The 24,510-nt window shown below is 42.6% G+C and overlaps 2 protein-coding genes across 3 annotated transcripts in view; both read right to left on the bottom strand.

Moving 5' to 3' along the window:
• The window catches only part of mpped1 (metallophosphoesterase domain containing 1), a gene marked incomplete at both ends in the record, with an annotated part of 407,823 nt that overhangs the window by 323,942 nt on the left and 59,371 nt on the right, over window positions 1-24,510 (bottom strand). The window lies entirely within an intron of this gene.
• scube1 (signal peptide, CUB domain, EGF-like 1) overlaps window positions 1-24,510 on the bottom strand; it is a 174,519-nt gene that overhangs the window by 102,636 nt on the left and 47,373 nt on the right. For both annotated transcript variants that reach the window (XM_080518490.1, XM_080518491.1), the window contains exons 5-6: window positions 17,296-17,424; window positions 7,475-7,591 (exon numbers count right to left, since the gene is read on the bottom strand). In XM_080518490.1, coding sequence (XP_080374616.1) covers window positions 7,475-7,591; window positions 17,296-17,424 — 246 coding nt within the window. The remainder of the gene's footprint in view (window positions 1-7,474; window positions 7,592-17,295; window positions 17,425-24,510) is intronic.

Below are 24,510 nucleotides of genomic sequence, written 5' to 3'. Positions count from 1 at the left end.
CTGCAGCAGCAGGTCTGACATTCTGTGACTCAGTAGTTTTAATCATAATGACATCCTGGGGGAAGAAACTGCAGTGAGGGGTCTGCAGTGATGCCACCTGCCGTATTCTGACCCTGGACTGGTATATGTCCTGGATGGGGGGGGAGGTCGATGTCACTGATGTTTTCTGCAGTCCTGATTGTCCGTTGTACTCTCTGTCTGTTCAGTTTGGTTGCAGAGCCAAACCAGACAGAGATGGAAGTGCACAGAAGAGCCTGGATGATGGAGGTGTAAAACATGATCAGCAGCTCATGGGGCAGGTTGAACTTCTTGAGCTGACGCAGGAAGTACGTCCCCTGCTGAGCCTTCTTTATGATAGTGTCTATCTGGGAGGTCCACTTCAGCTCTCGAGAGATTGTGGATCTAAGGAACCTGAAGGAGTACTCCTTAATCCTATATATTTCTGACTTTATTACATATTGATGTTACCAATATTACATACGCATTTACATAGCTAAAAAAAAAAATATAGATTTGCTAGTTGCTCTGTTAAGGCTAACTTTGGCATACTTAGCTCTGCTTGGTGTCAAAATGCAAACGTATATTGTCCTCTTTGACAACCGACACTGCCTCATAACACAAAAGACACTTTTCTCCATGAAGCACAAACATTTATTCACCTTCCCATCGCTCATAAAACAGCCTTTCATCTGCATAATTTTTTGTCTTCCTTGACATTTTGGGATCATTTGTATTTCTCAATTCTACTTGTTGAAAATTGCATTGAACTTTATACACTGCAATCTAGTGGTGGGGTGCCGCCACTTCGCAGGTAACATAATTGGCATGCATTGTGGGAAATGTAGTTTATGGTCAATGCCATAATATGTGGCGAGCTGGAAGAAACAAACCTCACTACTTGATAAAATATAATATTTTGCAGTGGGTGCAAAAGTACATAAACAAAAGTCGATTAAATTTTTTTCAAGCTTTTTCATTCTTAACACTGCTCCACCCGGGGCTTGTGCTGCGGCTGGAAGGGGCAGTCGCCCGTCACTCCCTTCTTCCCCGCTGCATGGTGCACCTCATTGGGCCCCTAGTCCCTCCGTGTTCGTGTCTCAATGTGGCGAGTGATGTGGGGTGTTGTGGTCCGTTTCTGGCAGTGGGTTGTCCTCCATCGGGTGGAACACTGGTTGGCGGGGGTGGGACTAATCTAGATATGTGAAAGTGCAGAACTACTTCTGTGTCAACAAAAGCACATGTGATTACCATGTTTTATAGAATGTTTGAACCTGTGCTCACGTGTTCCTAATAGACACGCACCACAAGGCTTGCACTCGAGTATTACACGCCTTTTGGGAACAATAGGGTATTTATTTTAAAACAATCAGACTTTTGAGCTCTTGTCGCCCACATAAAATAATGTGGCAGGCCACATTTGGCTTGCGGGCCTTGAGTTTGACATATGTGCTTTAAACTATTGTATCAATGAAATGTAAGGACTGGGGCTATAACATAAGGCTTTTTTTACACAATTTGTAAACTTTTTGTAACAATGACAATCCCACAAGTGTGTTTTCAGCCTAACAGGCAGCATTGGAATCAAAGTTATAAAAACGTTGGTTGAATTGTGTATATTTTGTCATTCTACATACATATATTACAAACTCTTTTTTTGAACAGCAGGTAGATGCAGGAAGGATTTGACCTTGCTGCCAGTGTTGCCACAGTGACTTTGAAAAACTAATCTGATTACTGATGACTAGTTACTCCTTTAAAAGTACCTTGTTACTTCACCAATAACTTGTTTTTAAAAGTAACTTAGTTAGATTGCAAGTCACATTTTTAGTTACTTTCAGCAGCTGCCGACAACGCCCCCCATTGTCTGAACATAACAATTACAACCGGTTTTGCCAAAAACTCTGCTGATCCATGCATCCTGCACCTACTGATACATATTTAACCTTTGACTTTCATTCTTTGTTGTATTTATATTTGACTCACAGTTTTTACTATTACTGGTATTTGTTCACACAGAGACGTAGTTGTAGTCTGTTGTTGCACTATTTATTTATTTATTTGCACTTCCTGCTCAATGCGATTTTAATTGTCCCCCTCCCATGCACAAAAAGTCTTTGATTGATTGATTGATTGATTGATTGATTGATTGATTTAAAAAAGGGGGGTGGGGGGCCTTTTTGAATTCATTATTGAATGAATAACCAATTTTAATGAGAATGAACAACTGGTAATTTATTACTTCATCACAGAATAAGCACATCTGTTTACGAATGTTGAAAATAAATTTACAATAAAATAAAACAAAGACCCACAATAAAATAGAGGTCTTTCCCCCCAAAATTGCTTGGAGTTCCATTGGTTGGTTTGAGTTGCATGTGTGTATGTGTCTTATCTCGATCCGATTTGAGAACTCAGTTCAAAAGAGTTCAGTTAAAGCTCTTCTGCCGAGGATGCATCTGTCTGGCCACACCATTAACACCACTCGCGGTCATCATGGGCAGGGCTCGCTATCAAGTACCGAAGACCACTTTAAAACCAATCTACACAGAAGGTGCTGAAAGTAACCAAATGTTCACTTTCAAATTCTATCATCATGAGACCTCATCTAATTTATCTGAAACATTATAATTTACCATCCAATGTCAACAACAATTGTTTCAAAGAAAGACATGTACATTTAAGTATACTGGTGTTCTAGCTTAGTCAACTGAGAAGTTATGATGAATTACCAGGTTGTTGTTTTGTTTAACAGTAAACACACATTACAGAATGATATCACACATTTCAACAATGTAAATATTTTCAACCATGAAATGGCTGCATTTCTCTCAAAGATATGATGTGCTGAAAGCACATGTTAACACTACAGCAATGTGCCACTGACCATGTAACAACTGGCATAGCAGATAGTGCTGGTGTGCCATGTTTTTTTCCAACATGATATATCGTTTTGGGTGACACAAAACACACCAAAGCTGGTGGATAGCAACACAATATCATGTAACTCCCGATTGTTTTTTAAAGAGTGATATCTGATATGATATCTGACATTATAAACATGGATTTTCAAGCCTGTAGCTGCATATTAGCTTCAGGCTAACAATAAGCTAAGAGTGGACATTTTATACACTCACTGGGTTTTCCAGGGGCTTTCTCCAGGGTTGTTTCTTTTGCAGTGAGCGGTGGTGGCTTATTTTGCATTTAAATGTACTGCTGTGTCTTTTGTGATCAGGCCAGTCACATGATAAAGACTGAAACGTCATCACACGTCCGATGACACTGAGGAAGACTGCAGATGTAGCCGAAACATGCTATCAGCTAGGTAAACTCTTTCCCTGTCATTTAAAATAGAGTTTATAATATATTATGAAAGATTTGGTGGAGTTCCCACCTTCCATGGATCGCATATGCCCACAACTCCCTCACCTGGGGATGTCACCGTTCATGGTTTGTCACGGTTTTCAACCTCCCCTGTTCCCACATCAGGGGCTCGACGTGGCTGTCCCCACGGTCAAGGGCCACCTACGTCAGTTCCAGGAGGTATGGAGATTGGCCAGGGCAGCCCTCTCCAGATCCGTGGAGTCCAACAAACGACTCGCAAACGGTCACCGCACTCCTGCTCCTGACTACAGACCCAATTGAGAACATACATCCCGCCTGAGCCAATCTAACTGGTCACACAGGGACACTCTCATACAGTGCATTATGACAGCAACAAATAGTCAGAGCTTAGGCTCATTAACATTCATTAGTTGGAACATTAAAGGGATCCACCACCCTGTTAACCGCAACAGGGTCATAATGCGCTTGAAATAATTTGGCTCAGAAATCATGCACCTTCAAGAAACTCATCTTCAACATACGGAACATAATAAACTGAAAATAGGCTGGATCCGGCAAATTTTTCATTCGGAGTATGGAGATAGAGCGAGAGGGGCTGCAATTTTAATAAGGAGAGGGGTACCCTTCACACCAATCAGCACTACTTCAGATAACCAAGATTGGTTCACCATAGTAACACGACAGCTTTATGGTAATATGGTGGCTCTTGTTAATCTCTTTATCCCAATTGGGATAACCCTCAGTTCTTCTCTCACCTCATAAAAAAACTTCCTGACAACTACACATCTGCTGATACTCGGGGGAGATTTCAACTGTACCTTACAGCCAGCATTAGACAAAGTCCACCCTAAGCAAACCAAGAATGTGTCCAAATCCAGTGCACTAATTATCTCCTTTATGCAATCTTATAAATTATATTCAATTCAATTCAATTCAACTTTATTTATATAGCACCAAATACAACACAGTTATTCCTAGGTGCTTTTAACAGAGAAAATAGAAAAGCCCAACATATCCACATGAGCAAGCAGGTTTATTTGCGACTGCAGAAAGCAAAAACTCCCTCTAACAGCCAGAAACCTTTGCAGGAACCAGACTCAGAGGTGGCAGCATTCTGCTGACCGGTTGGGGTCAGAGGATATAGAGCAGAAGACAGGATAGGGAAGATAGAGAGATAGATTGGGTGGGGAGATACAAACCTTGATTTGGGTAATCGGCAAGAAACAGACCCTGGTCCGGATAGAGAGAGGCAGAGAGAGAGAGGTAGAGCGAGAGGTAGAGAGAGAGCTTTAGTGAATAGAAAAGTTTTAAGTCTGGTCTTACAAGTAGAGACTGTTTCAGCCTCCCTAACTGAAACTGGGATCTGATTCCACAAGACGGGAGCTTGAGAGCTGAAGGCTCCGCCTCCTGTTCTACATTTAGAAAACCTAGGAACCTCCAGTAAGCCACCAATCTGAGAACCAAGAGTTCTTCTTGGGAGATACGGGACTAACAGTTCTTCAAGATAAGATGGGGCTTGGTTGTTAAGAGCTTTATAGGTTAGAAGAAGGACTATAAATGATATTCTCGATTTAAGAGGGAGCCAATGAAGAGAGGTTCGTATTGGAGTGATGTGATCTCTTATGCTGGTCCTTGTCAGGACTCTCGCTGCAGCATTTTGAATTAATTGAAGACTTTTTAAGCCCTTGGAGGCCCTTTATATAACCGTTGGAGACACAACAATTCCTCCACCAAATACCATTCTTTTCACCTGTCCATCTCTCATATACACGAATTGATTTCTTTTTGATCAACCACAGAACACTGCCCTATGTGACAGAGAGTAGATAGCATGGTATAACAATTTCTGACCATTGCCCTGTCCAGTTAGATTTGTCATTTCCCAACAGCTCCATGCCCCAGCATTCGTGGCAACTTGACCCTATTATTAACACAAACATGATTTGATGAACATATCTCTGACCAAGTAGACTTCTTTCTCCTTCCTGATGAACATGACTCCCGGAATGTCTTATTCTCAGCAGCGTGCGGTGGTGTTTCAGTCAGAGCCAGCAGCCCCCCCCCCCCCCCCCCCCCCCTCCCCCCGAATCCAATGTAAGGCCACTACTATGCATCAGTACTTAGTCCACACCAACATGACAGCTGATCAACAACCACAACACATCAAGACACCACCGGTCAAAAAACACTTCCAATTCCCTCACTTACCACCGAACAACATACTGAATGTTATTCTGGGGCTTAACCCTGATGGAAAGAGGAGGATCTCCAAGATCTACCAGGCGTAACAGGAAATTGATCCACCATAATTCAGAGGTATCAAAGAGCCATGGGAGGAAGATTTAGGCATCACAATCTCAGATGAAACATGACAAAATAGCTTGGGACGTATACATACTACATCTTTGTGCATAAGACATGGCCTGAGTCAATTGGTGGTTCACTGCTTGCACCATTCAAATTATCAACTGGCTAATTTCTGTCCTGACATCAGCCCAAGATGCCCAAGATGTAGTCATGACCCAGCCACATTAGGCCACATGTTTTGGATGTGCGAGTCTTTGAACAGCTTTTGGATATACAAAAGGCCATATCATATATACATGGGGTCACAGTACATCCCGATTTGGTCACTGGCATTTTTGGATCAACACCCCAGACAAATAATATTCAAATTTATAATCAAATGCCATTGCTTTTTAACACTGATGGCACGGAGACTAATTCTTCTGCATTGGAAGTCAGGAGGTCTCTCCTTCATTTAAGCACTGACTGAGGGGAGGTGGAAAAGTAGTCTCAGTCGGGGGTGGATGACCTGAACCTTATGAATCCTCTATTGTTGTTTACATCCTCTGCTCAATAGCAAACAACTCGTCAATATGAGTTGTTTAGTTAACCTTTTTTTTTTTGCAACTTCTGTTGGTTCCAGGAGTGCAAACACCTGCCGGTCCAGTTGTGCACAGGAGCACACACCGGCAGCACAAAGCCAGTCAGCTCAGGTGACAGCTGTGACTTCCGTGTTGGTTCCGAGTGCGTGAACGTGGTCCCGGCGAAGTGACAAAACAGCACACTCAGGTGTCACAAAGTCGGTCGGTCGCCACCACCCGTGTTGTGCAGCTGGATGTGACAGCAGGAACTTCATTGTTGGGGTAGAGATCGCGGATGGCAAGCAAGAACAGACATCGGCCCGGGGCTCGTCGCACACCAGCAGGTTCCGGAACTCCAGTGTTGGGGAACCAGAGCGTCGGGGAACTGGAGCTCCGGGCCGACACACAGCGGGCCACGCAATGGAGCGCCGGCCAGCAACGCAACGTTATAAGGGACTCGGTAGTGCATCGGTTACGGCCGTACCATCTGCTCCCGAGTCCCAGTCTCCATCCCTGCCTCATGTCTGCCCTTTTGAGACCAACATGAAAGTTGTGCAGCAAAAACAAAAAAGCCAACCCTTAGAAAGCTGAGTATGTTAACACCAGAGGATTTATACAGCCGACATATTGAAATATTTAGGGCATGTAGTAAATCACTGACCAATCAGCAAACAGTTGCGAAGAAGCATAGCTGAATCGTGCTGGCCCTCAATGACAAAAAGACTAAAGTGATGTCTTACAATGTACTCCCTCTATATGCGCTCAATACTAACAATGAGAAGGCTCTCGAGGAGGCAGAGTACTTCAAGAATTTGGGCTCCTGGGTTAACTCTAGTGAGTAGGACATCAAAATCTGTAAAGAGTTGGCCTGGAAAGTTCAAAATCCCTTGTCCAGCTTGGGAACGTTGAGCTCATTAAGCTTATTGTGTTTCTTTTGAGCGGAGTTTCACATAAATTATTTAAATAAAGTGTACAATTATCTTATGTTTTTGTTTATATACATGAAAGTATGTTCTTAATAATTTACCTGGGTAAACGGAGGCTATACAAAGATAAACTATTTGTTTAAAAAAACAGTTAATAAGATAATCATGAAAATATCAAAGGATTATTGCAGATTGGTTACAGCACTCGTGTGTGTGTGTGTGTGTGTGTGTGTGTGTGTGTGTGTGTGTGTGTGTGTGTGTGTGTGTGTGTGTGTGTGTGTGTGTGTGTGTGTGTGTGTGTGTGTGTGTGTGTGTGTGTGCTGTATAGATTTCACTCACCAATGCAGGTCTTACTATCTGAGTGCAGAGCATACTTCTGGTGGCAGCCGCACACTGGCCCCATGTCTGTGTCATCACACGTGTGCTGGCAACCCCCATTCCCATAGTTACATGTCACTGAGGAAATAAGTGACATGTAAATAAGTTAATTCACAGGCACATAAGCAATATATAAGGAAAGTGTGGTTGAACAAGGCATAAAAACTTAAATAGGAAACAATAGTGAGAGTATCAGGATGAAAATTAGTACCATCTACAACATCTACATCACCCGCTGTCTAAAGAGAAAGCAAACCATCTTGTGAGACCAACATCTCCCAGCCCATTGTTGGGATCTCACAAGACCACAGAAAGTTTGTTCATTTCTGTGGAAAGACAATTTTCATTTGTTATGATACAACTATCATGACGTGAATTCTGACTCAGGAATGTGACTGAGGGGGACCTTTCGCCACAGCAGACCCATACAAATCCTCCCCCGCTTTCTGCTAAAATACACTTCCCCCATTCATTCAGCCAATCATTGATTGGGTGAGGCTCTCAGGATTTTACACCCTCGAATCCCCCAACTTTCATCAAAAGATTTGGAGAGATTCTCTCAAAAAAGTTTTTGCTCCTGTTCTTCGACAGAGGAGGTGGGTTGATGGAGGCAGTTCACATAGTGTTAGCATACAGCTAACACAAGAGGCCTGCAACCAGGGGCCTGCCACAAAAATCCTCCACTCCTCTGCTGACCTGACCAGGAAGGTCAGACCTTCCTCCGATCAAGAGACCAGCACCCAGAGTCTGATCTCCCATCAACCAGGAAAACCAACCAGTTTCTCCAGGACGAGACCGGGGAAACGACGCCTCACGAACCTCTTTATGTTTTCCTCAACCAGCAGGAAAACCATCACAGACCTGAGCGAGCAGCTCCTCGTTGTGGACAAAAGGAACAACCAGGAGCTGCAAAGAAGGACTCCTGAAACATCAACTTCATCTTCTTCTCCTCAGCCTGCAGAACCAGCAACCACAGTTAGCAGGAGGTGCTAACTACAGGAGAAGACACCAGCTTCCCTCCAGCAGGACAACAACTGAACTCCTTTAAGGAAGTGGGAACAACAACTGGGCTTTACCCAAGATGAGTTAAACCTGATGCTATGATAGAACTGTTTAAATGTTATGGAGATGTGTTGATTCTATTACAGTGAATGAGTTCTATTGATAATGATATTAGGCAGAGGCAATGTGACGAGGTATGGCAACACAGGCAATTGACTGGGGCCCCAAGCTGAAGGGGGCTCTGAGGGATGGCTGGCATTAGTAAATTTCAATGACAAAATAATGTAATTGCTTTAGACGCTGCAACAACTGTCACAACCCGCAGATGTCTCCTGTTGTGTTGTTGTTTTTGGGCGTGTGTGATCGTAGGCGGAGCAGACGGAGCAGGACGCACACCTGAAGCGGATGAGGAAGCCAGTATTTAAGGACCGGGATTCCAGGCACTCATCGCAAGATTGTTACGTTTACTCTGCGGTACCTAGACTCTGCCCCTCGAGATTATTGTTTTGAGTTGTTCGCTTCTTGTGTGGAAGCAGCTCAGTATTCTGACCTCCGTTTGTTCTCCCGTATAGTCCCGGTGTGCGCCGCTCTGTCCTCCTGGGAAGTTCCCGTCTCCGTGACGTCCACCTCTGCTTCTACGATCCCTCGCCACGGACTGCCGCCCCGTGTTGGAGCGACTCAAAATAAACTTTATTTTCAAATTACATCCCGGACTAGTTGGCGTTTGAATCCTGTTCACCACCATTCCTGACAACAACAGCGCATCAAAAATCCCCTACACAGGGCCCTTTTCGAGTCATCAGTGGCTCGTTTCCAGTAGGGGGCCCCCGACAGACGGCAGATATCAGCGACACAACTTGAAACTCCCCAGAGAGATTACAATGACACGTTGGGGTCCCCACTACATGCATACAGTCCTTGTTTTCAAACACACCTGCCCTCAGGGCACATGAAAAGAAAAAAAAAAACAAGAAGAGGATGAAAAGAAAAAATGTAATAGTGTGTAAGCTGTGTGTTTTACATTATAAAAAGTGAGTCCCACTCGTCTTGTCTCAAACTCCCAGTCATCCACCAGCACCACAAAAGTTCACCGCACATTTAAGCCTGTATAAAATAATTCAGTCATTTTCTTCAAAACCCATCCATAAAGTGTGTCTATATGTATATTTAAATCATTCAAATTTGACACTGTGGTTAACAATACTTCTGTGGTATGACAAACTAAGAGCACATATTCATTCTTAGTTTACACCAATTTTAACAGCTTTATTTTAAGAAGTAGTCCAGCTTTGCTTACACAGTATGTCACAAGTCTTATTGCCTGTTGCTGTGTATGTACATTCATAGCCACACAATAAGTTAGTCCTGCTGTCAGGGATTTTTTCTCCCAGAATGAAGTATTTGTTGTCAATTGCTAAAACTGCTACCAGCATCCATCCTGCTGTCAGTTTAGTCTAGACTGTGGCTATTTTATATTTTGAATTGAAAGATAATATAGTAATATAGTTATATAACCATATGTTTTCTGCTGCAGCCTAAATGTTACATTAAATAAAATGCTAGCATGAAGCATTCAAGTTGTTACTGCTAATCTAATTAATGTTCATTAATTATTTCATACATTTCTGAAATGTTGAGTGTTTGTGGAGCATTCCCAGTTCTTTACTTTATGCAAGCCAACCAAACTGATTGTGCTGTTTTCTATTTTCTTCCTCAAAGCGCTTTGTTGAAGTTTTTTGGACCACCACCACCAGAACAACAACAACAACAACAACAACAGCAGCAGTAGCAGCAGCAGCAACAGCAGACCTATCTACATGGAAGTAGAAAGTTATTTGGTTTAACTTTTTTAAATTAATTTTAAGTTTAAAATATATCATGGGATCTATTTGATATAATATGACAACACAGATATTTTTCTTAAACAATTGGTTCCGATACTATTTTATTTCTAGCCATATCAACCTCAGATCATGAGGGGTCCCTCGAGGAAGAAGACCAAGACACAATGGCACCTTCATGCTGCAGCAGCATGGCAGCACAGCATTCCATCACCATCTCTCCACCACCACCCAGCTGTATATAGGTAGTTACAATCTGTGTTTTATTTGTTTTCATTGTAAATAAATATAATTTTTGGAATCTTGCTGTTTTCTTAATGAGCACAAAGGTGAATGAAATGTCGACCTCTTCTGTGTCAAGAACTCCAAAATCCCTCAAGTTATACTGTTAATTCTGGTAATTGTAATTAATTTAACTATTAATTAAAATTCCTGATTAACTGTTTAGTATATCTTATGAGACTGATAGAACTGAATTGGCTATCATTTCCTGTTAAGACGGGTGGTGTATCAGGTATCTGATACAGATCAGATAAAATTTCAATAACATAATTAATAACTATCTTTGATAATTATTAATCATTATGGATAGCCAACTACAACATAAATAGTACCGAACTATCTTTATGAGGTAAGAAATCCCTACACCATCACCTATTCCATCTGCTACCCTTAAGCAGAAGGTACAGGGCCTTACCAGCCATGCCTCTACCCCCCCCCCCCCCCCCCCCCCCCCCCCACTCTCCCCATCCCTTGGACAGTAAACCACATGCAGAATGGAGTCCGTGCAGAGCCTGTGTGTGCACAGAGTCCATGTGTGCACAAGGTCCGTGTGATGTCAAAATCGTCTTCTGCCCCTGGGCGTGGGTGTCAACTCTGACCCCTCTGCAGTTAACCGTGTGCAGTCCAAATGTTGGGACTGCAAGAACTGTGCTCTCCAGCTTTGTATCTTTGGTCCGACTGCAGTTCATCCCCAGACCAGGTCCCACTACAGAGAGTGTGGTCAAATGTAGGCGCGATGTAACGTCATTATGCAACAACAATTGCGCCAGGTGTCTGAAGCCAGGAGCTTCCTATATCTTTGACATAAGAAGACCACGGTGCTGTGAAGCGCTGACAATAACAGGAGGGTTTATTGTGGACTTGTTGAGAGTGACGGCAAATAATAGTGAGTCACACAACTAAATTACTTGAAAGCCACACCACTCACACTAGGGATGAGCCGAACACGAGTGAAACTTGTCAATATCTGTGCTTGTGCTGACGGAAAATCCTCATTTGCTAACTGACTGTCTTCACGCTCTGTGATTGGCCAGTCACTCACAGTGCCCGCCCCTCCCGACACACACATCTCTGCAGGCAGCTCGGACACACAAAGAGTGACAGTTGCACCTCAGGCTTTCTTCAGGTCGCCTCTAGTTTGATTTATATGATATTTAAAGTTACTTGGTGAACTTGTTTCGTAATGTGCGTACATTCATCATCGCGTGGTGAATTTGACAAGACAGAGCTGAAAACGGCTCATGTTGCGTCGGTCACTGCCTCCACTCCGGTTGCGTTTTTTTTTTTTTTTTTTTACCGTCTGCTTGCTCTCAGTCTGGCTGGTGATGTAAAGTCAGTTGGAAAACTTTGCTTGTACTGAATGCGGTGCTTTTGAGAAGAACACAGTCAACAAGGCTGACATATTATATCCCTGTTTGTCTCCACTGGATGTTTACATGAATCACCAGGTTCACATGGATCATTACAAAATAAACAGTCTTACAGACCACTTACACACATATAGCTCAACACACAAAGTAGCCTATGTTAATGTTTTTTGTATGTGGCTGTTCATAAAAATAAATATATTATAAATGTCACAAATTAAGCTTTATATACTGTATAGATTTTTTTTTTAAATAAAACATTGAATCTCGATTCTGAAGCTGTTCTGTAAATAGTTTTCAAATAAACAATAAATAAAGCAACTTCTGATCAATCCATATCAATTTCAGGCTTAAAACACTGTACCAATTTAAGCCCCACCCAGTTTGGATTGGACCACGCCCACTTCCGGTTTAGGCATCGCCCATTCCGAGTACGGCTAAGGATACAGATCATTGAGATGGTTGAACAGATACAGGTAGTGGTGTACTCGCTCATCCCTAACTCACACTCATCGTTCTAAAAATCCAAATCTCCCGTATATATCTGCCATTTTAATAATGTGTAGCAATAAAGGAGCTGATAGCTGCAATGCATTATGGGAGTTTACCAGCAACACATCAAATAAAATCTCCCTTCAGCTCATTAGTGGGGTTTTGTCTAATTTTGTCTACTATCAATTCTATTGATTTATATTGTTTCAATCTTCCTGTAATATAATAGTTTCCTTCACTCTGAACTTGTCAATGACTCAATCAATCGAATTATTGTCAGTGTCAAATAAATACAATGTCATTTTATGCATGGATATTAGTTCAGTTATGGGCTTTTTAATACGTATATTTCTTCCATAACTATCCATATAATTTATTTATTATCAACTGGTCCAACATTTTATCACGTGTCACAATGTAGTATATAGTAGTCCACAATGCATTAGAATGCACCATTTAAGGACGATTTTTTTTCACAAATGTTCCCCGAGGAGGCCGCCCAGACCAACTTGTCAATAAATACAATTTATAAATGTAAACATTAGAAAAAGTAAAACAAAAAAAGATCCTTGGGGGGGCGGCGCTGTATTGTTTCTGCGTGACCCTCAGAAAATAGGTTGTTGCCCTCCTGACTATGGGTAACACTTATGGAACACCATTAGGTCAAGGGTATTGTGAGGGGGTGTCAAGGTTAAATTATATCTTGGCCTTATACTCATTATATTTCGTGCATATACTCTCATAATTGTGAACCTAATGAAGGGCGCATTGTAAATTGTGATTACAAGCCACTCCATTTCCCAGGCTTCATACAAGCAGCCTTCCGCACTCCCTTTGCAGCTGGCTTTCAACTCGCAAAGGTTCCCTTACTCCTTCCAGCAAAGACTCATCTGTGTGACAACTCTGAACTCTTCACAAGGATGAACTTCGTGTTTTTGTTGAAACTTCAACAGTCCTATTGTGCCCGCTTCCCCAAGAGATGTCAGTGGAGGTGTTGATGGGCATGGCCATGCTTGTTTACTGGTCGCCGCCATCTTGAAATGGTGCAAGGCGGAAGCATGACCGGAAATGACGCAAGTTTACACACCGGAAGTGACGTTCGCAGACGCGACATAAAGGAAGTGATGTGTAAAAGCAAAAATGTAGGGAATTACGTTTACGGGAGGCCAACCCACAGTAAATTACGTTCCAACGGAACATGCAGGAGGTTACATAGATGACATGAACACTTGGGAAATGGCGTAATGGGACCCACTCGCCAGAAATTACGCAAGACAGAAGTCATTTGGGGAAAAGACGCACATTTATCGTTTCTTTTTACCAGCGTTTCGTATCTCAACAGAAGGAGGATTGTCTTCTCATAAGGTAAAGATTTGCCTTGATGTCTCTATAGAAACGACCAACAGTTTATCAGGAGTTTTTTGGTTAAGTTAGGAGCAATGAAAGTTTAAGTTGCTCTTTCTATCCTCGTTCCTTGTTTTGGTGTATTAAGTGTCATTTCTTGCCTTGTGAAAACTTTCTCCAGTAACTTTTGGTGTGTTAAGAATTAAGAATGTGCCGACAGTGAACTGCACCAGTAATCATATCATTCTGTATTAATGGATGTATACAACGTGCTTGCTGCTGTGTTTTTATCCCAGATAGATGCTGTATGTATATTAACTTTATAGTGATTAAAGGTTATATTAGCCATTTCTAATGTTTGTAGTCTTTTCTGTGAAGATTTGCATCAGACATGGGGAACAGGCTTTTTCTCTCTCTGACTTCTTTTCCCACCTGAAGGAATCCAGACGATTTCTCATTCTATTTAATTGTGTGCAACCAGGTGCTGAAAAGTGGCTTGGAATTCATCTGTGCCGACTTTTCCTGTTTCCTCCCATCGCCTTCACATATGGGTGTGATTATTTTCCACTTCAAGCGTTTTTTCAATGACGGACTCCGCAACCTTTTTTTCTCTACCTGCTTTTTCAAAGGAACTATGTGTCTTTATGTGCAAAATTACATTACTATTCATCCTCGGTCACTCAAATGTGACTAATAATTAATTTATACCTAATCTATAGTAAGGCATCTAAATAGTAAGCATCTATCTAGGATGAAAACTTTTATCAGTACATTCACATGAGAAAATGATTAAAGGTGAGAAACATGAGAAAATTATTAAAGGTTAACAAACAGCAATTTCAAATCAAATGTATAACATAATACAATGAATCATTTAGATGTTTGTCAATAAAGTTAAATGTTTATGTCTATCTTTGCCACACATATAGAGAACTGAAATTTAATTAATTTTTCTTCACACCTGCATTTGAAAATGAATTTCACACACTAAAAATACAAATAATTGAGGTAACATATATACAGGCTATGAATATAATAAGTTAAGAGAAGTATAAAAAGTAAAATAATGTAAACACTGCAGTGAAATCAACACAGTAAAGTGAACAGAAAGCTATAACAAATATAAATGATGATGATTGACTTGTTCTTTTTTCAGAGGCAATCTTCTATTTTAAATGAAATTAAACACAAATAATGTGAATACATCTCTTGTTTTGCAGGATTTTTTTTTAATCCAGACACAGAAATGCTGGAATGGATGCAGTGCAAACTTTGTAAAGGCTGGCTGCATGTTGGTTGTGCCTTAAAATCCCACAAACATCTGGAGGAGTCATCCAGCTGTGGATGTGAGACCATGAATGAGAGCACAAGGTACTACAACAATAGTTTGTACAGTTATTCAATAGATGTGTGTCGTATGGCAGAAATGACTGAACCACTTGGTGAGATATTTATTCTGTGTTGATGTTGTGTCTTTATATGAGGTCACTACTTTCATAAAGGTTTAATCATCAACAGTAGTTTGATGTCTTTATATGAGGTCACTACTTTCAAAAAGGGTTTAATCATCAACAGTAGTTTGATGTCTTTATATGAGGTCACTACTTTCATAAAGGTTTAATCATCAACAGTAGTTTGATGTCTTTATATGAGGTCACTACTTTCATAAAGGTTTAATCATCAACAGTAGTTTGATGATCACATTGTCAAAGTAAAATATCAACTGATTCTGCATCTTGTCTACAGTTGGTGATTAATATTGTTTAAATCACAGAAACAATAATTCCCAGACAGTTTTGACTTTAATCAAAGTGTAACTTTTCCAATGCGTCTTTTCATTGGATTTCACAATGTATTTTTATCTGCAGAATCATTGAGGCTGTTGAAGGAGGAGGGGGATCCTCACTGTGTTTTCCAGAGAGGAGATCAAGGTGAGTGAAACAAACTGTGCTGTTAGTGATTCTCTTCTCTTGTGCTAATATATGTTCTCTCTTCTCTCTTTGCTTTTTGGCTTCAGAGCTTCATGATGATCTCATGGACTCAAGGGTCCGTTCAGACAGAATGAACCTCTGGAAGATGTCGTCTGCATCACCTGCCCTCCAGCAGCACGTCATCATGAAGATGTTGTTTCAGTGACCAGCAGGTAATAAAACATCTCTTCAATCAAGTTTGAGAGTTTTTACGCAACATAAGCTCGATTTGCTTACTTTTATTCCTCTGTATTGTAACAGATCTTCGAGCTGGTGAAAGAGATGGAGGAGGTCACAGGAATCAAGAAGAGGGACCAGAGACTCATCGATTATGTTTCTGATGTTATACTCCTAGAAGTAAGATGATCAATCGAATGCAGGACATTATAGAAGAAGAGTGGTCAATATTTTGTGATTTTTGAAACCTGTCTACATGCACCTTGTCAATGTTTTTCACATCATCATCAACATCCTGATGGGCTCAGGTCACACAAGGCTTGAGGTAGAGGTCATCATAGCCAGTGGGAGAAAGTTCTAACACTCTCACAGGCTAACCAACCGGACATGATGAACAAGAGTCTGAATGTATCTGGTGATGGTGTAGTAATCTTATAACTTCCTGTTTTCACCTGATAGTAGCATGTAGCTGCACTGCTGCCGCTCATTACCGTCTTGTCTATTGGAATCTTTACTTTTTACATTTGCATAATGCCTCTAAAATCCATCCCATCACCAAGAGCCCCATATCCCACCCTTGAAGGACCATGAAGGACCATCATCAGTGTCATTACTCCACACAGTGCAGCAGGGATATTCGATATTAGGTCTTGTGAAGCAGTGTTACAGCCCACAGGCTGTATGGCCTCATCTCTGCCTCTGTGTTTGTGTTCTGTTTGACAGGAGGTATCCTCACTGTCCTCCAGTCTTGATGTCCACATCAGGACTGATTGGCTCAGCTCCGCCCACTACCTGAAGCCATTTAACAGCTCCTGCACACTCTTCATGGTGGCTGTTGCAGGAGGTGTCTGTTCAGTCTGCCCAGAGAACCTTAGTGTGTGTTTGGATTGCTGTGGGATCTTTTGGACTCGGCTTCGCTCTGATCTTTGAGTGTTTGAGTGTTGAAGTCAGTTTAACTTTGGTCAACAGGACTCATCATCCAGCAGCTTGGTGTTGGCACCAGCTGTTTTGTTTTATGCTAATCAGGTGTTTTATTTGTTTAAATTTTGCCGCTCTCTTGTTTAGTGAATTTGTGTTAGTTGACACTTTTGTTAATGGCCTTCCAGTGAATAAGCTGGAGGAGGGTGGGATTTGATAACTTATACTTCTTTCTTTTCCTTGTTTGGTGAGATATCTTTTTGTAATGATGAACTGTTCATTTGATTTTTTGCATGTTTGAAATAAATAACATTTATAAAAGATTAAACACTAAAATACCGGAGTATAGACCTAGGATTTTTCGTGTGTGTGTGTGAGATGCTACTTACATGTACAGTCCTTCTGGTTTTTGGCCAACTCAAAGCCGGGTCGACACTCGCACGACATGGCTCCTTTGCTGGACACCTCTCTACAGATATGGGCACAGCCATGGTCTTTGTTCATGCAGTTCATTCCATCTGGAGGGGACAAAAATACAGCTTGATCATGAAACCCAAAAAGCCTCTGTCCGATGGCCCAAACAAGATGAGAGATGGGGATTGTTTGTTTTTGTTTTTCTTCTTGCACTCGTAAGAAAATGTTTTTCTCAGTTGCCTTGTTACTCTATAAAGCAACGGTCACAACCCACTGTACCTGCAAGTGTGTGCTGTCTACGTGCAAAAATGTGGGCAAAATTTTGGGGTTAAGGTTTGTGTCTGTACTTGGTGAGTCCTGCCTCCGTATGGTTTTGGAGCACGTAGCACTTTTCATGCATGATGATCTTTCATTGCATTCCGGCTATGGATTCACTCTCATACGGGTGACACACACGCCTTCTACAGTCAATGTGTGCACAGGGCACAGACCATTTGAAGCTGCTCTTGCAGCCAGTGTTGCCAGATATGGCAGATCACTCCCAACTGGGGAGTCAAATTCTCTTACCTTTTAGTGGTTTATTTCGTGCATTTGTGTCTTCTTGAACATATAGTTTGATGGTTCAACATGATTTCTACACAGGCTAAAATTTGGACTGGTTTTTAGTGAAGTATGTCACATCTGGCAACCCTGCTTGTGGCATCAGAACCCAGAGTCTCTGCGGTGTAATGGGTGGGATCTGGAGGCAGCAGCAGCTGGGACATCGGGCGGAAATGCTCACGTTCATCGCACTTGCACACCGTACCTGAGCAGAACATGTAAGTACGGCCTCCATAGGATAACGTGGCAATTACACTGATATCGTATGTTGTAAGCATGTACAATTCACTTACCATGTGTGCAATGTACGATGCACACAACCACTCACAGCCAGGTGTTGCGTGCGGGCCAGGTACTTGCACCTTGGTCTTGCTACTCCCTCCCCAAGTTTTCAGAAAAATATGGCAGCTGTGGCCTCCCCACAACAAGTACAGACTAAAAACACGCAGGGTGAGTTGTGACCGTCGCTTACTGGTTAGCATTTGATCAGGACTGGATTATAGTATTGTTTTTGTTGACAAGTATCTCCATGTACACAATACATGGTACAGTGAAGAAGTTAGAGTTTGATATTTTTCTTTATAGAGATTGTTGAGGAAACATTAATAGGAAAAAAAACACCACTTCTATACATTTGCTCAATTAAAACAGGTAGATGTCTTTATTTTTGTAAAAATGTCTACTTTACCAGGTTTTTTGAAACTTAAACAAAGTAAAACAGCTCCCTTCATCAATAAATGTGCTTTGTGCATTTATTTCAAGCCCCGTTTATATGTCAACGCTTCCAGTGAAAACAGATGGTTTTTGTATTTTGTTTTCAGAAAACATTTGCATTTATGCAGCAATGTTTTGAGAGCACGTCCATTTGCCATTGTTGATGTAAAGTGATGTCCTGGAGAGGCTTGCAAGGGTCGAGTGCTGGAGCACAGTTTTCAGCTAATATGCTTCTTGCCTGTCTATACATCAACTCAGAGGCAGTGTTTTTAAATTTCTCCACTCTGAAACCCGTTCTCAAACAACTCCATTTCCAGGCTTCTAAAATGCCACACTGTGTGGATGATCGGCCTAAAATGCATTTTTTTTTACGAGTACGAGCATGATACAAGTAAAACTATAATACATATTTAATATAAAAATCAAAATCCGTGCTCGTGATGAAGGAAAAGCGCCACATTTGGTAACTGACTGTTTTCACGCTCTTGTGATTGGCCAATTACACACAGCGCCCATAACCCCCTAACACATACATCTCTGCAGCCAGAGCTCTGCTCCACTCTGGCACACACACAGACAGCAACTGATCTCTCTGTGCTCATGTTGCTTTCTTCAGTTCATCCTGGGTTTTCTTCAGCTTGCCTCTATTTCGGTTTGTATGATGTTTAAAGTTACTTGGTGAACTTGTTTTGTAACGTACGCAGTGCATTTGACAAGACAGAGCTGAAAACGGCTCGTGTCGCGTCGGTCACTGGCTCCACTCCGGTCGCGTTTTTTCTTTTCTTTTTTTAACCCTCTGCTTGGTCTTCATTGGGGAAATGTAAAGTCAGTTGGAAAACTTTGCTTTTATTGATCGTGGTGCTTTTGAGAATAATACAGTGAACAAGGCTGACATTATTTCCCTGTTTGCCACCACTGGATGTTTACATCAATCAACAGACTCACACAGATCATACAAAAATAAACATGTGTATGTGTGTAAGTGGACTTACACACATACACATATAGAGCTAAACACGCAAAGTAGCCTGTATGAATATGTTTATTGTATATGGCTGTTCATGAAAATAAATACATTATAAATATTACAAATTAAGCTTTATATATAGTATATAGTTTTTTTTATATATATAAAACATTGAATGTCAATTCTGAAGCTGTTCTGTAAATCATTTTCAAATAAACAATAAATAAAGCAACTTCTGATCAATCCAATATAAATTTCAGACTTAAAATAATGTACAGATTTAAGCCCCACCCAGTTTCACGTGAACCGCGCCCGTTTCCGGTTTAGGCCATGCCCACTCCGAGTACGGATACAGATAGTGGTGTATTTGCTCATCTCAAGTTACATGAAACAATGTTGTCGTGTGGACAAGGCCTGACTCGCTAGAGGGTCCCTGTGCTGTGGAAGATGTCCTGCGTCATTCCCGTGCCAAAGGTACAATGTCCCAGTGGATCTAAGGACTATAGACCAGGGACACTGATGTCAAACATCAGTTCCAAAGGTACAATGTCCCAGTGGATCTAAGGACTATAGACCAGTGACACTGATGTCAAACATCATGAAGATCCGAGAGCAGCTTCAGCCCATTGCCAAGCCTCACATGAAACCCCTCGAGTTTTCCTACCAGCTGTGACTTGGGACAGACGCCATCATCTTCCTTTTCAACCGCATCCATTCCCACATGGACAGACCAGACAGTACATTGAGAATCATGTTCTTTGACTTCTTGAGTACCTTCAACCCCATCAGGCCCTTCTGGGTGAGAAGCGTTCGTCGATGCAGGTGAATGCCCCCTCATGCCCTGCATTGTTGACTACCTGACTGGTAGGCCGCAGTTAAAGTACCTGCAGGGCTCGGCCCTCCATGACATGAGTTTGACACCCCTCTCGGAAACGAGCCTCGCCAGAATTTTCCTCTTCTTTCCTCCTCTCTCTCCTTCATTAACCCCATGTGCACGCACCCTGCGCATATCCCGCCACTGCGTGTGGTAACTGATCAAGATAAACTCTCCACATAGCCATATTTAGCACCTGGACCGCTAACTTGTGCCGTTGTGATACATCTGTATCGCTACCAGAATGTGACTGTATGTCTCAACATCCAGTTAAACACCAGTGTTACAGTAGTGATCCTGCCCCGGTGAGACCACTCACTCGGAGCATCCCACATGCATGCACGCGACAGACGTCTTGTTTATCTGGTCACTGAGCAACCACCGCACTCCCAGAAAGAGCCAAATGCCTGGAGTGGCCGCATGGGTTATCGCAATCTCTCTTTACACCCACCTGGTGGTCGCATTGAATCATTGCGCTCTCCCTCCGTGCGCTCCTCCTGGACGTCACGGGACACCCACTCACACTAACCCTCCAAGTTCCACTGCCACCTAGTGGACACACATGGTCATTACATCCCCACTCAGACTCCCAAGACACACACACACGCACGCACGCACGCACGCACGCACGCACGCACGCACACACACACGCACGCACGCACACACACACACACACACACACACACACACACACACACACACACACACACACTCTTTCTTTCCTGGTAATTATTGTGTATTTATTGTTGACAATTCACTGTTTTGTAGCAGTCTGTGCTCAAACCTCACAACTTCCTTGTTATTTAAGATTGTGACATTCACACAGAAATGTTAACTCACTTAACCCTTTTTACAAACAAGACTGATATTTTGGTATTAGCTATTTCCAGTTTAGCTGGTGGTGCCCCAATTTAATTGTTATTTGATAAATAATCAATTTATTCAAATTAATAATTGTCTATTAATAAATTATTTTTGATAATTTATTAACTTTAAGTAATTAACCAATTACTCTAGGAGTTCTTAATGAGTGAATGACGATTTATTACTTTCAGTAATCTATTACTTTGTGGTGTGCACAGGGGGGTAGGTTCTCCCAAACAGAATGGAATGGTGACTTGGTGTGGTGTGTTGGTAGTGGGGAAGGGAAGTGTGGTGACACAGGGTGGTTGGTTTTGACAGGTGAACTGTCATTGCGGTTGGAGGAAATAAAGGAAAGCGACTTGACTCCTTCGTCCTTCTCATCTTTCTCCGCCTCCACATTGGTGACCCTGACATATGAACATGTCTACCGAAGTCAGCAGCAGTGCAATCCCCGGTGGCGTGGGGGCCAGTGCGCCCGCAGTGTATGCCGCGGCTGTCAAATTACTGGAGTTTTGGGCACATCATCCGGAACCGTGGTTCCAGCACATCGAGGCTCAGTTCCACCTCCGAGGAGTCACGGCAGACGACATGAAGTATTTCCATGTCGTCGCAGCTCTGGACTCTTCCACCACCCGCAGAGTGATGGGGCTGCTTCGGGACCCACCGGTGCAAGCGAAGTACGCCGCCCTCAAAACTCAACTCCTGCGGCTGTTCCAGCTGTCCGACGCAGAGCGAGCTGAGCGTCGCCAGTCTCTCAACGGCTTGGGAGACAGCAAACCCAAGGAGCTGATGGAGAACATGTTGGTGCTGCGGAGATCGGCGGACGCGGAGTTTCTGTTCATCCATCTGTTTCTAGGTCAACTCCCAGTTCCAGTACACACGGCTCTGGCGAGCTCTCCATTCGTGCGCACGAAGGACTATCGGGGGCTGGCAGAAGAGGCAGACAAGATCCTGCTTGCGTCACAGCAGTACGTACTGCATGCACTCCGTACTGCTGTGACGCAAGATCCTGCTGTGTCACAGCAGTATGGAGTGCATGCAGTCCTGCCAGAGCCACCTGAACACCGGCCGGAGAAGGAAGCGCAGTTTGCAGTCAGGACAATTACGGATCGGCGCAAGAATGACAGCCAGCTATGTTTTTTCCACTGGCGGTTCGGGCGCAGAGCCAAGCGCTGCACACCCCCTGCTCCTTCACTGTGCAGGGAAATACCAGACCCGGTGCTCGTTAACAGCCATGAGCGCCGGGGACATCAGAATGCTGCTCTTTATTAAAGACACTGTATCCGGGAGGCGTTTCCTCATGTATACCAGCGCCCAGTGGAGCATCATCACCGCCTCCTTCACAAATGTAACTAGCGGGGGAAAGGGGCCACCTCTGGATTTGGCTAACGGGACTTCCATCCGCACCTATTCCCACCTAGGACCTGTTCCAGTCTAGCCTATTCTCCTGTGGCTGTTCCACCACACAGTCTCTAGTTTCCTGTGGTTCCCCCCAGTCTCTAGGTTCCTGTGTTTCCTGACCTGACCTTGTTTTTGGGCCATTAGGTGCCGGCTTTTGAATGGAGGGGGTATTGTCAGTTCTGTGTCTGTCCCTATCCATCTCGCCTCGTGTTTCTTTTTTTTTTTCAGTACGGTCATTCCTATGTGTTTTTACAGAGAAAATAGAAAAGCCCAACATATCCACATGAGCAAGAAGGTTTGTTTGCGACTGTGGAAAGGAAAAACTCCCCCCAACAGGGAGAAACCTTTGCACAAACCAGACTCAGAGGTGGAGGCATTCTGCTGACCGGTTGGGGCGAGAGGATAGAGAGATAAAAGAGATAAAGAGAGAGGCTTGCACAAGTATTCATACCCCTTGAACTTTTCCACATTTTGTCACATTACACGCTGTTGGGATTTATGGTTGGTAATTAGCATGAATAATTACTGTAAGTAATGGGTTACTGAAAGTAATAGATTACTGAAAGTAATTTAGGAAAAATTGGAATTACTAATGAAGTAAACGGTTAGTTACTCATCAGCAACTCCTAGAGTAATTGAGTAATTACTCAAAAGTTAATAAATTATCAAAAATAATTTATTAATGAAAAATTATTAATTTGAATAAATTGGTTATTTATCAAATAATAATGAATCGGGGCACCACCAGCTAAGATGGAAATAGCTAATACCAAGTTTCAGTCTCGTTTGTCAAAAGGTTATTTAAGTAAGTTAATATTTCTGTGTAAATATAACAATATTAAATAACAAGGAAGGTGTGAGATTCGAGCACAGACTGTTACAAACCAGTGAATTGTCAACAATAAATACACAATGATTACCAAGAATCGATCAATTCAGTTAAAATGCGTCTATTAACAAAATGTATTTATTCAAAAATAATTCATAAATTATTTATTAAAACAACACAATTAAATAATAAACATCAAACACGGAGATCTAATCTATTAAACAGCAAACACTATGTACAAAGAAAGAGGGTGTGTGTGTGTGTGTGTGTGAGTGTGAGTGAGTGTGTGGAAGCCAGAGTGGGGATGTAATGACCACAAGTGTCCACCAGGTGGCGGCGGACCTTGGAGGGTCAGTGTGAGTGTGTGGAATGACCTCGAACGGACACCAGGTGGCGGCAGGCGTCTGGTTCGAGGCAGTAACCGGAACGACCACTAGGGGTGCGGCGGCGCACGGAGGGAGAATGCAATGACTCGACGTGTCCACCAGGTGGCGGCCTCTCAAGAGATTGCAATCACCCACGCGGCCACCAGAGGCGCTCGGCGCACTCTTTCTGGACGGCGTGACGTCACTGTGCTCGTGCACGGCTCGTGAGCCTGCCTGGAGCGTGCTTGGGGTCTCGTGGCCGAGAATTCCCAGGGACAGTGAACTACACACGGTCTCAGACGCGCATGGAGGACAGCTGTTGCTTGAGCTGCGCGATCGTTTGTGAGGATAAGAGAAGAGAGAAAGGAGGGGGAGAAAGGAGGACAGAATCTACTGTGTGTCCAGCTCTGCACACTCTCAGTCTGCACACGGAGTCTAGAATTGAGACTGTGGCAGCATTAGACTCCAGGAACAGAGGGGCAGACTGAGGGAGAAGGCAATTGGTTGAACTCAGAGAAAAGGGGGCTGAATACTTTTGTGCTTTATTTGTGAAAAAAAATTTCAAGTCATGTTTAA

Source organism: Blennius ocellaris (assembly GCF_963422515.1).
Source record: "Blennius ocellaris genome assembly, chromosome: 22".
Lineage (NCBI taxonomy): Eukaryota > Metazoa > Chordata > Actinopteri > Blenniiformes > Blenniidae > Blennius > Blennius ocellaris.
Note: the sequence above shows the minus strand (reverse complement) of the source record. Positions and strands in the feature narration are given on the sequence as shown.